This window comes from Triticum aestivum, chromosome 5B (genome assembly GCF_018294505.1).
Source record: "Triticum aestivum cultivar Chinese Spring chromosome 5B, IWGSC CS RefSeq v2.1, whole genome shotgun sequence".
In the NCBI taxonomy this organism is placed as follows: Eukaryota; Viridiplantae; Streptophyta; class Magnoliopsida; order Poales; family Poaceae; genus Triticum; species Triticum aestivum.
Window position 1 is genome coordinate 309513498 of NC_057807.1, and position 15722 is coordinate 309529219.

The 15722-nt window shown below is 42.5% G+C and overlaps 1 protein-coding gene across 2 annotated transcripts; it reads left to right on the plus strand.

The window, feature by feature from the left end:
• The first annotated feature begins 5934 nt into the window (after positions 1-5934).
• LOC123111556 (protein ACTIVITY OF BC1 COMPLEX KINASE 7, chloroplastic) lies at positions 5935-15412 on the plus strand. Of its 2 annotated transcripts, none has more exons than XM_044532365.1 (18): positions 5935-6173; positions 6687-7310; positions 7563-7706; positions 7895-8020; positions 8375-8462; positions 8880-8973; positions 9542-9635; positions 10389-10443; positions 11128-11219; positions 12025-12195; positions 12346-12402; positions 12492-12575; positions 12663-12747; positions 13737-13798; positions 14300-14374; positions 14468-14572; positions 14741-14882; positions 15075-15412. In XM_044532365.1, the coding sequence occupies exons 2-18, from the start codon at positions 6705-6707 to the stop codon at positions 15146-15148; spliced, it is 2154 nt and encodes a 717-aa protein (XP_044388300.1). In that variant the 5' UTR covers positions 5935-6173; positions 6687-6704; the 3' UTR covers positions 15149-15412. The 2 variants fall into 2 exon arrangements, with proteins under 2 accessions (XP_044388300.1, XP_044388299.1); XM_044532364.1 differs by having other exon boundaries at positions 6011-6317.
• The last annotated feature ends 310 nt before the right edge of the window (positions 15413-15722 follow it).

The window sequence follows — 15722 nt, forward strand, 5'->3', positions numbered from 1 at the left end:
CGTGGTGTTGAATCATGTTTTCCTGAAAGACGGTGCTACAGGGTAGGGTAGGGTACTCAGGGCACTTTTGAGTAGAGGAGCCACATGTCAAAATCAGTGACAAATCATATGGAGCCAAATGGATGACGTCAATGTCATGCAAACCTATTTTGAAATTTTAAAATGTATTACTACCTCTATTCGGAAATACCTAACGTGGTTTTAGTTTGAAGTGGAGCTAGTACTTTCAAACCAACCAGCCAAATTAAAAAAATAAATCTGCTCTCACTATGTGGATTTCTTTGAAACTAGATCTCATATGGGCATGTTATTTTTGAAAATCAACTTTATGGTAGCAACTTCTCTAGCACAGATTGGTTTTCTATCACAACAAAAGCTAATGATTTGTTTTACATTATTTGACGAAAAAAAACATATCCCTTAAAAATATATCATTCAAGCAATATTTTGCTTATAACTTACCTTTAGCCACGCTAATTTGTGTTTTAGAAGATACATGGGTGAATTTTTAAAGTAGTACTCCCTCCGTTTTATTTAGTCCGCGTATTAGGTTTAGTCCATGTATCTTCTAAAACACAAATTATTAGCTTATACAAACAGAAATATTAACTTATACAATAACAAATCAATTGAATGCACTTCTGCATTATATAGATTTGCTATAGTAAATGTTTGTACTTTTTTCTATAAACTTGGTCAAACTTTACCGAGTTTGACTTCAGCCAACTCTAATATGCAGAGTAAATAAAAACAGAAGGAGTATAATAACATTTTTAGTTGTGAAATTTGCTTTTTATATATATAATTGAAATATGTCCACTTTGATTCTACTCCCTCCGTGTAGTGCCGGCGAAACGCGAGCAGCCACAGCCGCAACAAGCAGTAGTGCTGGCGAAGCGGTGGTCCACGGTGCCATCATCGTCGTCCTCGGCAGAAGGTCAAGCCAAGATGATTCAACAACGCCACAACGGGAACCGACCATAAATCCTGGACCCGAGGTAACTCTCCCTCATCCCTGTCCTCCATTCTCATCTTTCCCATGATCAAAGCAAAGCAATAAAATGGTTAGCCAAAAATTATTCTTGGATGTGCAGATACCAAAAAAGGGGAGATCTATTAGGTCAATGAAGGGAATACCAAAAACTGCAACGTGCTTACAGGAGAGTATAGTTCTCGTTTTAAGTTCACAAATATTGCGGTCTATTAAGAAATTAAGCTGAATTTTCCAGCCAGCGTTGCATGTGCGTAGAGAAAATGCAAATTTCCTTGAGATGGTTCATCACCAAAATCTTTGAGAGATATTCCAAGGCGAGTTAGTCTTTCAGATGCTAGTCTGACAACAATTTTTAATTCTTCTATAGCTAACTCAGTCTTATTAGTGCTGTTTTAAAGAACCTAATGGTTTTATTAATTATTATTATGCTCCTTTGAATGCTCATTTCGTGCATCACAGTATGGTTGCTGATGTTCATTTAGTCATTGCTGTACAGAGACATATTTATGTACCTAAACGAACACGCATGAACGAAATGGGCCGACGCGTTTGAGTTGCTCTTAGGGCTCACAAATGAAGTAGGGCGAGACTACCTGCGACGTCCACGGAACCGGACGCGGTGCCGCTGGCTCCACACCGTGCCGGCGGGAAGGGGAAGGCGCACAGCCGCTCGCTGGCCGCCCGCGCGTCGTCTTGCGCACGACGGCAGTTCCGCAGCCTCACGCTTTCTCTCGACTGAGAGTGCGATCCATCCGTCTCCTCCCAGGGGGACTTCTCGTGCTGTGTCGTCCTCCACTTGGCTAGCCTAGCCCTGCTACCTTCCAAGCTTGCAGGGCAGAGAAAGCGTATGAAAAATTGAGAGTACTCTGGAAACTTAAACGCATTTTACTTCTTCGAAATACTCCCTCCGTTCGAAATTACTCGTCCAAAAAATGAATGTATCTAGATGTATTTTAGTTGTAGATACATCCATTTCTATCCATCTTTTTGACAAGTAATTTCGAACGGAAGGAGCACTTGCTGTGATAATAGAAAAACACAGGGTTTTATCCAAAGAAGATGTCAGCCGACACCGGTAGAAAGGGCAACTCCACCGTGGATCACCAGAACAAACATAGCAAATGTTCGTCGACATGTATGTGGCCTTCGATAAGGGTTTTGATCATCCAACCACATGCACCAAATAAAAGCAAACGCAATATTTTCATTTGCAGGGTATATTAGGATTTCTTTTACATAGCAAAAGTAACTTTTAGCTTGGTCTACTCTTGGCCGGCTGTAGGTACGCCCCGTGTTCAATGTCATGCTCTTCGTCGGACGTGGGAATGTCTATCTCCCATGTCTTACTCCTCATCGGAGTCCACCACCTGGTCGAGAATGTTGTCGGAGGAAGTGAGGTCAATGATCGACGTGGACAGTCTAGCCTTGTGGTCGTTACAACCCGGCGCAAACGACGCGGAGCTGCCGACGTTGGCAGTGCCCCCGTCCGCCACCACTTGTGACGCCTCCCAATCCGTGCCGGACGCGATCTCCTCAACCAGGCGCTCGTGCTCAACCTCGTTGACGCGAAGTCGTCACCTCTCGCACAGTGGTGAAGATAGGGGGACCAACAGGGTCTTGGCCCCCCTAACATCTGGGGTTTACTGCATATTTGCTAATGAACAGTGGATAAATAGTGATTATTTGCTGCTAAAAATCAATTTTTCAATGGTTTGGCTCTCCTAATCAGTTTTAACAGCACTTGGCCTTGATGATATATTTTTTCTGGCTTCGCCACTGCTCTCGTAGCGGATGACGCAGGCGTTGCGTATGGACTCGTACAGTGCCCGCTGCCCATCCACAGTGCCTTGGATTCTCCACGGCCATTTCCGGGAGGCCTCCTTGTTTGCCTAATCGTCGGTTATCTGACCTTCGCAAGGCGGTGTTGCTCGAGGAGCTGTAGGTTGTACCGCTACTCCTCCTGCATCATCCGAAATGCGGAGATCGGTGGTGCCGCCTGCTCCTCCCGCTCCACCATCGTCATGATGTTGTCGAAGCGCGGCTGCGCTTGCGACATGGTGAACCCGCACGACTGGTGTGAGCGCCTGGTCCTCATCAGATGCCTCCTCCATCATCCAGTCCTCGTCGTTTGAGCTCTCCTGTAGTGATCTCGTAGGAAGTCATGTGTCTATGCGGCGCACACGCCGGGCTTACATCAGTGCACAAGGTCCGCGATCTCGTGATGGTGCAACAGCGAGAGCTTCTTTGACCACCCACGGATGGTACCAAGCATTGCGTCGACGGTCATGGAAGAAGGTAGACAAGAAGTGGACCTCGTTGACGCGAAGTCGTCACCTCTCGCACAGTGGTGAAGATAGGGGGACCAACAGGGTCTTGGCCCCCCTAACATCTGGGGTTTACTGCATATTTGCTAATGAGCAGTGGATAAATAGTGATTATTTGCTGCTAAAAATCAGTTTTTCAATGGTTTGGCTCTCCTAATCAGTTTTAACAGCACTTGGCCTTGATGATATATTTTTTCTGGCTTCGCCACTGCTCTCGTAGCGGATGACGCAGGCGTTGCGTATGGACTCGTACAGTGCCCGCTGCCCATCCACAGTGCCTTGGATTCTCCACGGCCATTCCGGGAGGCCTCCTTGTTTGCCTAATCGTCGGTTATCTGACCTTCGCAAGCCGGTGTTGCTCGAGGAGCTGTATGTTGTACCGCTACTCCTCCTGCATCATCCGAAATGCGGAGATCGGTGGTGCCGCCTGCTCCTCCCGCTCCACCATCGTCATGATGTTGTCGAAGCGCGGCTGCTCTTGCGACATGGTGAACCCGCACGACTGGTGTGAGCGCCTGGTCCTCATCAGATGCCTCCTCCATCATCCAGTCCTCGTCGTCTGAGCTCTCCTGTAGTGATCTCGTAGGAAGTCATGTGTCTATGCGGCGCACACGCCGGGCTTACATCAGTGCACAAGGTCTGCGATCTCGTGTTGGTGCAACAGCGAGAGCTTCTTTGACCACCCACGGATGGTACCAAGCATTGCGTCGACGGTCGTGGAAGAAGGTAGACAAGAAGCGGTGGTGCGCCCACGGCCAAACTAGGGAAGGTGGGGCTTGGAGGAGGTGCAGTTTGTGCCGCGGACGATCATCCTTAAATAGCGGGCCCCAGGCAGACCGAAGGCGGTTTGAATGTGGTGCACGGAGTGGGTTTCTCGTCTGCCGCGCAGGTTGAATATCGGCAGGTAGATGGACGGCCAACAATAGTTTGAATACGGTAGGAAGTCGTCCCATCGGTTTGTCCGATCACGTCTTTCTGACCGACATTAACGTTGCTTGTAGAGCGAGGGGAGGTGATGTGAGTTTCTGGACTATTGAGCCGATTGAGTGTCACGCCATTCAGCTGGCGTGCGGCAGTGGTTGGTCACGTCTGCTCTGAACCAACATGAATGGGCGCCGAGAGCGGATGGACATCTGGAGCGGAAGGTGCGGGGAGGGATATCGGTGGGGCTGTGTAATCGGAGGCTTAGAGCAACTCCAATGGGGCGACCCATTTCGTCCGCCGCCATCCGTTTGGGTCGGCGCGGACAGAAAAGTCGGCCCAACGCGCCGACCCAAACGGATGCGCGTCCGCTTTCGTCCGCCTGCCGACCCATTCTCGGCCCATTTTGAGCTGGATTTGCGTCGGCGCGGACACAAGACGGACGCGCGCTCGCCCTCTCTTCTCCCCGGGCCCACTGGTCTGTGGCGCACACCCTCCACCGCCTGCTTGGTCGCCGACGTCGCCGACTATTTTTTCCGATGAAAAAAGGATACATAGATAGTTCTTGCGTACATAGATAAAAGAAAAGATCAACTACTCATCGGTTTCCGACTCCGACTCGGTAATGTCCTCCTCCGACGTCTGAATGTAGGCGTCAACAGCCTGCTCGTCCTCGAAGTCCCACCCCGATGTTTCTCGCAGCTTCAGTCTCAATTGAGCGGCCTGCTTCCGCGCACGCTTGCCCTCCCGATAGGCGGCTCACTCCGTCCTCCTCGCCTCCCTCTCCGTCCTCCTTTCCTCGTAGAACTGACGTTCGTCGACGATGTCTTGCGGGAAGCGTTCGCGCCACACCATCAAGGCTTTCATGTCCATCTCGGCGATGGCGAGGCGACGCTGCCGCCTCCGGTGGACGCGACGATCCTCATCAGTGAAAAGCCGTGGGAGAGGCGCCAGATCCTGCGCCCGCTGGCTCGACACGTCAGGAAAATTCATCTCCCGACTAGGCCGCCGGAGGCGCCACGCCGCCGCATCGTACGCGCGGGCTGCCTGCTCTGCAGTGTCGAAGGTGCCGAGGATGAGGCGTTTCTCGCCAAACAAGATCTCGACGGAGAAGGCGACGGAGGGCCGTTCACGGACTCCGCGAAAATCCGAAGCGCCGAGGCGGCGCATCGACATGGTGGCACAGAGGCGGCGAGGCTATTGAGAGGGGGCGAGACGAGTGGGCGGCAGACCGAGTGTGGAGGGAGCGCCGGCTGCGGCACACCAAAACAAGCGCGCGAACCTTTCCCGCGCTCTGGAGCGCCAAAACCAGCGCGCGCTAGGCCTATTTCCCCCCGCGCGCGAACCTTTCCCGCGCGCTGGAGCGCCAAAACCAGGGCGGCAACATGACCATTGGCATGATCTAAAAGCACGCGCGGTCATGAAATAAGCCGGCACGTTGGGCGCACTGCCGACTAAATCTAAAAGGACGGACCGCCGACCCAAACGAACAAAAAACAGATAAAAGCACCGTCTGTTTGGGTCAGCTGTTTGGGTCAGCCCGTTGAAGTTACTCTTACATAGCGCGAGTTACGCCCACAAATCTTCCGCTGGTTTGGTACCTGTTTGTAGGAGCTTGGACATCAAGATGCGTTCATGGATATTTAAGATACGACGGATCACAATCTGCGCGTCCGAATGGAGAGGTGCGGACGTTTTATGGGAGGTTTGATGTACACGTTGCCTAACAGTGTTAAATAAAGTACAGCATAATATATAGTGTATTAAAATCGTCCCTCCTCGTGCGCCTCATTTTCCTCTCCACTTCGTGGCGGAGTGGTGTCCTCTTCCCAGCCAAGCCAGCTGAGCCGAAGCTGCAGTTGCGAATCAGAGAAGTCACCGGCCTCCCCTCCTCTCTCTTCTCCACGCCCCGAGAAATCAAAAGCCCACGTGAGGTACCCCTTGCTTGCCAAACTCCCACTCCCCCGCATCCACTCATTTCGCCCCTCTGTTCCGCCGAATCCTTTTTCGTTTCTTCCGGAATCTGATGCTTGATTCCGCCGGCTCGCAGCGCCTTAGGTGAAACTGATTTACCAAAGGTGTAGTTTTTGGGATTCTGTATGTTTGCTGCATCTCTTTCTGGTAGATGATCAGGCAGTCTTGTTGGACGAAATTCATGAATTTTGATAATTTGGCCGTTAATTGACGATATGGTTCTTTTCTACCCTGATATATGTTTCTGGTGATTTCTTGACTAACTGTAGTTATTCCTTCTGAGAGAAAGCGTGTAGTTGATACGTAGTAACCATGTGGAACCAGGCCATTACTTATTTTGTTGGAAACTGGGAAGATCTTGTATAATTTAGGTCCTTCTCACTATTGTCTCTACCTTGTACTTGTGGTTAGAATGACATTTCATTGTGTTCCATATTTGTTTCATACTAATAATGGCAAGGTGCTACACACAGGGGCTTTTTGATTGTCCAATGGCGATGATGATGGCTGATCTTAGCTTTTCAGCGTCTATATCGAATGCCAAGCTACCAAGGTATGGAAATGACTCTTCCTTGGCTAAGAGATCTTCAATGTTCCGAGCAGAAGCCCGGTCCACAGAATCCGAGAAATATACTACCAATGGCCGATCGATGAAGATGGTTCCAACAACCGAATTGATGAGGAACAAGGGCGGTGGCCGTGCAAGAACTGATACAGTTAATGGTTCTCTGAATGGAGCTGTCAATGGCTCGACCAAGGCGGTCATCAATGGTTCTACAAATGGCGTTGTCAACGGTTCGACCAGAGCAGTCATTAACAGTTCTCCAAAGGTGGTTGTTACTGGGACCAGTTTGGTGAATGGCAGCAACATGTCTGCTCTAGTTAAGACCCAGAAGCAAATGAGTGCTAGAGATGATCCCTTTGAAGAGGAGCTCAAGGTTTTGCCATCTGACGAAGGATTCAGTTGGGCAAAGGCTAACTACAACTCTGTGCAGAGGAGTATAGATATCTGGTCTTTTGTGCTTTCTCTTCGAATACGTATTTTATTCGACAATGCAAAATGGGCCTATCCAGGTGGATTCTCAGAGGAAAATCAGGTACATTAACAATAAAATGGCTAAGTAATTTAACCAGTAATTCTATAAGTTCAATCAAGTCAGGAAATGAAAAATACTGTAAGCTGTCATTTACTTGAAATCCCCAATGTGAAGGTGGTCTTAAGGTCCTGTTGTTAGCACATGAGAATTTTGCTTTAGTAATGGTGCAAAACCGCATCAGTTTTGACTGCTGAAATGGGTGTATTCCTGTTTCACTGCACATGTTAACTGGAACCGCCTTTGAATTCGCAGAAAATCCGGAGGAGAAACACTGCTTCATGGTTAAGAGAACAAGTATTGCAGCTTGGCCCAACTTTTATCAAGCTTGGACAGCTATCCTCCACAAGATCTGATTTGTTCCCAAAAGAATTCGTTGATGAGCTTGCAAAATTGCAGGTATTCATTCTTTGTCTAGGAAATTTTGCAGAAGGCTTCCTTTCTTTATCTCCTCTCTTCTGTTAAACTAGAATTATCTCTTTCTCCCAAAGGATTATTCCTGTTTACTGGCTGTAGTAGTTTGTTACATGGTGTATTTCTTTAACAAAATAGTAAACTTGCACCATGCACCTTTTGCTTTTCTGCAGGACAGAGTACCTGCATTTTCTCCTGAGAAGGCAAAGGCTTTCATAGAGAAGGAAATGGGGTGTTCAGTTGATGTTGCGTTCAAAGAATTCGAGGACCGTCCAATAGCTGCTGCTAGTCTTGGTCAGGTGCTTAGTTCCTACATTATCCAGCATACACATTTTCCCTGCTCAGTGACAATTCAGGCAGTGTCATATTATACCATTATTAGTATTTAAGAAGAATATAAAATATACATATTTTTTCTTTCATGCTAGAGAAACTATTTAATTACAATATACATTGTTCTTATTTTCATATGTAAAATGTTTGCCTATAATTTGTGCCAGTTTATATCTGATGTCTTTGTCTTCTACTGTGACATACTGATGATACTACACCATTGAGATTAGTGGTCATATTTGTCTAATGTCAGTCTTGATGATCTTTATGCCATGTTTCTTCAAATTGTACTTACAAATTCCCGTGATATCAATTTTCAGGTACATCGTGCGGTGCTTCATAATGGAGAGAGAGTTGCAGTGAAAGTTCAGCGACCAGGGCTCAGAAAACTTTTTGATATTGACCTAAGTAAGAGACATGTGTTATTGGTGTTCTTAAGTAGAGAACTATTGGTTATTTAACAAACAGGACAAATAACTCACATATATGTTGTTGGTGTTCTTAAATCGAAAACTATTGCTTATTTAACAAACAAAACTAATATAAGTTGAGATGATTTGTTTATTATTCTTGAAAATATAGTGGTTACTGTTCTAATTAGTTCCATACTTCCAGTGAATTTGATAGTTATTTTATCTTCTATACATAAAGAAATAGGTGAAATTAAGAGCTTATGTGTTTCTTCCTTTTTAAGTTTTACTACTCATTTCTTGCATAAGTTTATAAAATTCACAATTATTTCCTGTGTATTATTTACCCAAACTGTTGTATGTTAAATGGTTTATAATTTTCTTAATAATTCTAGTCATCTTTGCTTTCTTCTAGGGAATCTAAAGCTAGTAGCTGAGTATTTTCAGAGAAGTGAAAAATTCGGAGGTCCTTCAAGGGACTGGATTGGTATTTATGATGAATGTTCCAAGTAAGTATACATCAATGTATTGGACCATCCATATGCATTATTTTGTAATAATCCATTATTCAGCTATGGATACGATGTTTTTATTTTATGCCAGTCCCTGTTCAGTAACCAGTTTCTTGCGAGAAATGATGTTGGTTTAGTGGAATGACTATTTGTCTGCCATTTTATCTCATATTGTGACCTCAATTTTTTTTCTAATCAATAAGTGTTCACTTGGTCATGCCAGTGTGCAATTTCATCATGTCTATTTTGGCATTTATCCGTGTAAGTAACTGATAAGTTGACAAAGAAAACATGATATCAAATTGGCAAGGTTCAGGTAATTTATTACATATATTAACTATTTTTGTCTAGGTGATACCTTACAACGGTTACATTCACTAACTTGTAAGAGAGGGTGATATATCATACATGGAACATCTTTGATTACGAAAACAGAGAATACATTGCAATAAAAGTAGTGATTGTCAGCTCTGTTCATAGACAGAGATCTCAAATTGTTCTAGTTTTTAGTATTGAAATTGAACTTTCAAACAGAAGTTGACCACCCTGATTTCTGTGATTTCAGAATTTTGTATGAAGAAATTGATTACATCAATGAAGGAAAGAATGCAGACAGATTTCGTCGAGATTTCAGAAACATAAAATGGGTTCGCGTGCCAGTATGTCTTCTGGACCCCAAATGCAAACTTTTGCAGTGCTTTGTTTCAGTACTCCACTTTGAACATACCCAAAATCATATTGCCCTACTCACAATACTGGATCAAATTAAGAACGGGCAAACATCCCCATGTGGAATGTTTGGAGTGTTTAATGTACAGTGATCAATCTGTCTGCTTGGTCTCTCTGCCTCCAGCAGGCATCCTCTTGCAATCACCTGCCTGGTCTCATGCTGGTCCGCATGCAGCTTGTGATAATTGATACGAAAATCTGCAGAATTCCTAATAGCCTTTCGATTGATTAGTTCAGTACGGTGGTTTCTGCATATGAATGTTGTGAGGCACGATATGGAGCATAAATCCTTTCTGTAGCATTAATTTATTTGGTTTTCAGACCTCTTACATTTCCCATTCTTGTGTTTTGCCTTCCTAGGAAGGCCAATAGCAGAGAAAGTGGGGACATTTTCTGACTTTCTGTTGCATATAACAGCCTATGATATGTTTGGGTTGATTGCTAGTGGGTAGCCCAAGCAGTAAAGGCTTGATCAGGACAGATTGTACTCTTGGACGCTTGGATGTGGCCTGTGGCTTGTTGTACCCCTTTAAATTGTAGTTGATGATTTTACTTGCATTCAATCAGCATAGAGATGTCTAAACTTTCGTTAAAGTGGAGTAATAAAACAAAACCCTTCTTCTTTTCTTTCTGAAATCTTGCTTCAAAGATTAAAATGACTTGCCATTATGCTGCTTCTGTAGCTTATCATGTGGGACTACACAACTGAAAAGGTGTTAACCCTGGAGTATGCTCCTGGTACGTGTTAATTATTTCTTGTAATTTAAAGTAACCTGAGTTAACTTTTTCTTGAGAGTTCGTATTTCACAATGGTTATCCATTTATAAAGTGATTTATTAGACATGTTAGTTACTATTTAGTGAAATCAGTTATGATACCATACAGTTTCTTTTTCTTGTATAGATTTGAAGTACTCCCTCTAATCCAAATTAATTGTCACAACTTTAGTACAAAGTTGTACTAAAGCTGCGACGATTAATTTGGATCGGAGGGAGTAATATATATGTATATTACCTTGTCATGCAGAGCAGGCTTACACAAACTAATCCACTTTCAGTTACTTATTATATATATGATTATGCCCATTATTGATCTTCAATCCTCTGTCTCGTCTGAGAGAATTCTAATAAGTACAGCAATAAATCCATTATATCTAGCCATGTATGATCACATATATTTCTACATGCCAAATTAATGTGACTACCTTCTGGTTCAACTTTTGCTTTAGAAAAGACTTTACATATTGCTGTTGTCTTTTCACTTAAATATACAACGAAGATCAAGCACAGTTTTTTAGCGGACGATTGTTCTTTCAATTGTAACTCAGACCAAAATTTTCCAGTTGTAATGCGGAAGTATATGTTTTTATAACATTTTTTACCATGAAATATTATATTTTAATCTGTTTTCTCATTTATACAGGTATTAAGATAAACAACTTGGCGGTGCTAGACAGCCGGGGATATAGCCGTTCTCTGATTGCATCTCGTTCAATAGAGTCGTACCTAATTCAGGTCAATGTTTTCTTAGTGTACTTGATATGTTTGTACAAAACTCAGTTTAGTTGCTTGTGATTTTGTACATCATTTATAGAAAATGCTTCTCACAACATAGTGTCTACTCTTCTAAGAAAACTGATAGAAGACTTGCTTAATAATTCATTGTTGGGCTATTGCCTTTGTAATTTTCCTATTTGTTGCCTGTTAAATGTGACCAAAACCTGCGGGGATCATGTTTTAACACTGGGCATGTTTTTAGTTGAAGAATTTTTATCTGGGAAATATTAGCCATACAGTTTGGGCTATTAACTGGCTGGTTTCAAGAGAGTTTGCATGATCTTATTAGATTTTTTTTTCTTAAATGAGAGGCCAGGGTAAACACGGCACACTTGACATTGTGTATCAAAAATTAGATGGTCTGGCTCTGCTTCAGTACTAGTCTCGTTTTTTTAAGCCTGAACTCTTCGGCTGCCTTTACTCCACGATTCAAAATTTTTGCCTGGTAAAAATCTCAAAGGATGTTGTTGGCAATAATTTAATAAATACATATCTACCACACATGTTGACTCGTAACTTGTAAGTATCAAACCATACAGTCCTTATAATTTCAAAGAAGTGGCGGTATTGCTAGATGATATAAAATTCCTGGATCCTGTACAATGGTGCAGTTCGCTGCCTGGTTGTCTTAATAGATGTTTAAGCATATATTTTGTATATTCTGTTTTATGTACAATATTGACACCAAGTTATTTTTTTTTTTAGTGGATCAGTACATGTGATAGTTATTTGCACTAAGATTTTCATTCCATGTAAAACACAGATACTGAAGACCGGTTTCTTCCATGCTGATCCTCATCCTGGAAACCTTGCCATAGACAAGGATGGCTCTCTAATATATTATGATTTTGGAATGATGGGTGAAATCAAATCATTCACTCGAGATAGACTACTCTCCTTGTTCTATGCTGTGTATGAGAAGGATGCGAACAAGGTATTTTCGTATCTTCAAATGAGTGGTGCACACATAATAGTTTTCTGAATTTGCCTAGCATCTTACCTTACATGGTGTTGAGTAATTTAAGATGCTCATTTTTTGGGCAGTTCATCTATTCTCTCTTTCTCAGTCAACTCTATCTTACAGGTTATAAAAGCTTTAATTGACCTGGAAGCTCTTCAGCCAACAGGAGACCTCTCACCGGTTTGTAGGACATGTTATTTCCTGGGCAGAAAAGTAATTGAAGAAATTTCATTTAACATTTATTTTCTGCCCCCTTTTTTGTTATACAGGTAAGAAGGTCCGTACAATATTTCTTGGACAATCTGCTGAGCCAGTCACCGGATCAACAGCAGACTCTAGCTGCAATTGGAGAGGTTGCCTGACCTTATAATTTTACATGAATCAGTTTGCATGTAAAAATACTGAGATATTGAAGTTAATCCTGTGTTTTACCTTCCCAGGACTTGTTTGCAATTGCGCAAGATCAACCTTTCCGCTTTCCTTCCACATTTACGTTCGTCATAAGGGCATTCTCAACTCTTGAAGGTTCTCCATTCTTGTATATCCTGACAACATTACAATATCTACAGATCCATTTCTTTCGATAGTATCACTTCTGATTTCTTCAGTATTTTTATGAATGCAATATCTTAATGGTTTGGTACAGATATCTCAGTGTGTTCTTGGTTATAAGCTTGCAAAATGTTCCTAATTTACTAACTGTGTATTATAAACAATAACAAAGGAAAAATGCATCTCTACCTGTTGTAAAAGGATATAATGGCTCTAAGCTGCAAAATATATTCATTCCCACTTTGAAGAATCTTCTCATCATTAGAAGGCCATTAGTTATTTTTTGTAAATCAATTTTATGCAGTTGCTACAGATGGGGTGACATGTTTTGTTATGTCGTCTGTGGTTGAGATCAAGACTTGAGAGTGGACTTTGTGCAGTGCGTGCACCTGGGTGATTTAATGAACAATTAGAAGACACACATATTAGATTATAAGAAATCCAAAACCTTTTGTGGATATACATCGTTGGATGGATTGTGAACCTACAAAATTTGAGCCAAAATGTGTCCACGTGCGTCCTGTACAAACAAAGAAGGAACAACTGTCTAGAACTGAGTGTAACTGCACATAACTTTTTTGGTGCATAACACAAATGAAGTTTTTTCGCCACAATCTTAACTTGTGTAAAAAATCAATGAACACAAAGAGTTTTGGATTTTTTTTCATTCAGAACTTGTATACTCCGTGAGTGATTTTTCTAATTCTACCGCCCACTGCCCAGCACTTGACGTTTGGTATTTTGGGAAAAGAATTAGCATAGAATTTAAGGTTTCTAGGGAATGCCGAGCCGAATGAAATGAAGAATATATCTTGAGGACCTGCTCCAGGCCTCTAAACGCTCACACTGATATTCAAATTATTAGCTATGCGATTAACTTCATAAAAAGTTTACCTATTTACCATCTGTTAGATTAACTATTTGTCGGTCAATGATTGTGTTGGTATATTCATGTTTCACAGGCATCGGGTACATACTGGATCCTGACTTTTCCTTTGTCAAAGTTGCTGCACCATATGCACAGGTTAGGATTATTGTCTTTAAGATTGTTTATAATATGAACAAAGTTGTTAACTCCTCAATCCACTATGCACAGGTTAAGATTATTTTATGTAAATGTAAACTTTGTTCATGTACATAGTTCCTCATTTGCTAACTGTGTAGTATAAACAATAACAAAGGAAAAATAATCTTAACCTGTGCATACTGGATGGCGGAGTTAGCAACTTTGTTCATGCACATAGTGGATGGCGGAGTTAGCAAATAATTTGGTGCAGCAACTTTTATTATTATTTTATGTAACTTTGTTCATGTTTTCGCTGCTCTCTTAAATGTTTTCAGAAGTGGACTACAACTTTGCTAGAGCTTGTTACCAAGATAGATCATCTAGTTAATATGCTATGCTCGTGTGCGACTTGTTATTTCTGCTAACATAGTTCTGTTCCATTTTCCTCATAACAGCAGAAACTCTTTATCCTTTCAACATCTATCTGTGAATTCTTACCTTCTTCCATTTGAACTCCAGGAACTGCTAGACTTGAAAACAAGACGAAGAGCTGGACCTGAACTAGTCCAGGAGATAAGAAAGCAAGCAAATGATGTAAAGACATAATCGATATGATTTGTCATTTCCCCTCGTTTCTACGCTTCTAGTTGTTGTGCATGCCATTAACTGCTATCTCCATACATACAGGCCCGTGATTCTACGATCTCAATGCCCTACAGAATCCAACGGATTGAGGATTTTGTGGGGCAACTGGAGTCGGGTGATCTGAAACTCAGAGTCAGAGTACTTGAGGTATGGCTCTGCTGATAACTATACTCCTGTGTAGCATCTTTTTCTGCCATCATAAGTTAATGACAAGCACTTGTGTGCTCAGTAACTCCTAGTTTGAAAACCTAGTGTTTCCATTATTTGTTGCTTTGGTCGGAAGTCAACCTGAAACTTATATAATGGCATTTGCAGTCGGAACGGGCTGCTCGTAAAGCTAACGTACTTCAGATGGCGACCATGTATACAGCCATGGGTGGTACTCTCTTGAATATTGGGGTCGTCATGGGTAGTCAAGGAAACCAAATAGTCGCAAATGGGTCTTTCGTCGGCGCAGGTAGGATTTGTTGCTTGTTTCCTAAAAAAAGTCCGTTCGACAAATTCTCCATAATACGACAACTTTCAACCTTATGTGGAACCTTTCATTATCTTTACTTGTATTTGTAAGCTAACCTGAATTTAAACTAGTGATGTTTTCTACATGTCCTTTCTTGATTGGTCCAATTCTTGCTCCCAACTGAACTTGCAGGCATTTTCTTGGCATTACTGGTTGCATCTATGCGAAGAGTGAAGAAGCTCGAGAAATTCGAGACGATGATGTGATCGCCGTGCTTCATTTTGGACACCTGCACAAAAACCAAGACAAATGGTTCACTTCTGTAAAGAAATTAAATGGGAACTGCTTTCTCATTCATAGGTAAATAATATACGTAGATCATGTAGGAGCCACATTCTTCCTGAAAATGTTGTAACTTGTTGCAACCTGTAAAAATCTGTCCAAACAGTATACATTCTTTTAGCAGAAAACTCAGATTATTCAGCCGTAAATGATTAAGAAAGCTGGAGGATTTTATGCTTTTTCTTACAGTTCCTGATTCTGTTTCCCTAATGTCCCAAAAATATTGGCCTTTGTTGTTTTGCTTCCCAAGAAGATTGTTTCAATCCACCCTGGAAACTTCAATCCAGTTTCTCTCCAGAATTGCGTGGTTAAAATCGCTTCCAAATGCCTATCCAATAGGGCTCAACCTTTCATATCTCAGCTCATTCATCATGATCAAACGGGTTTCATTAGGGGGAGAGGGATAACTAAATACTTCACTTACGCTGCTAACATGGTCCAATCCTGCATCAAAAGGCGAAAACCTGCTATTGTGCTAAAGCTCGATTTTCAGAAAGC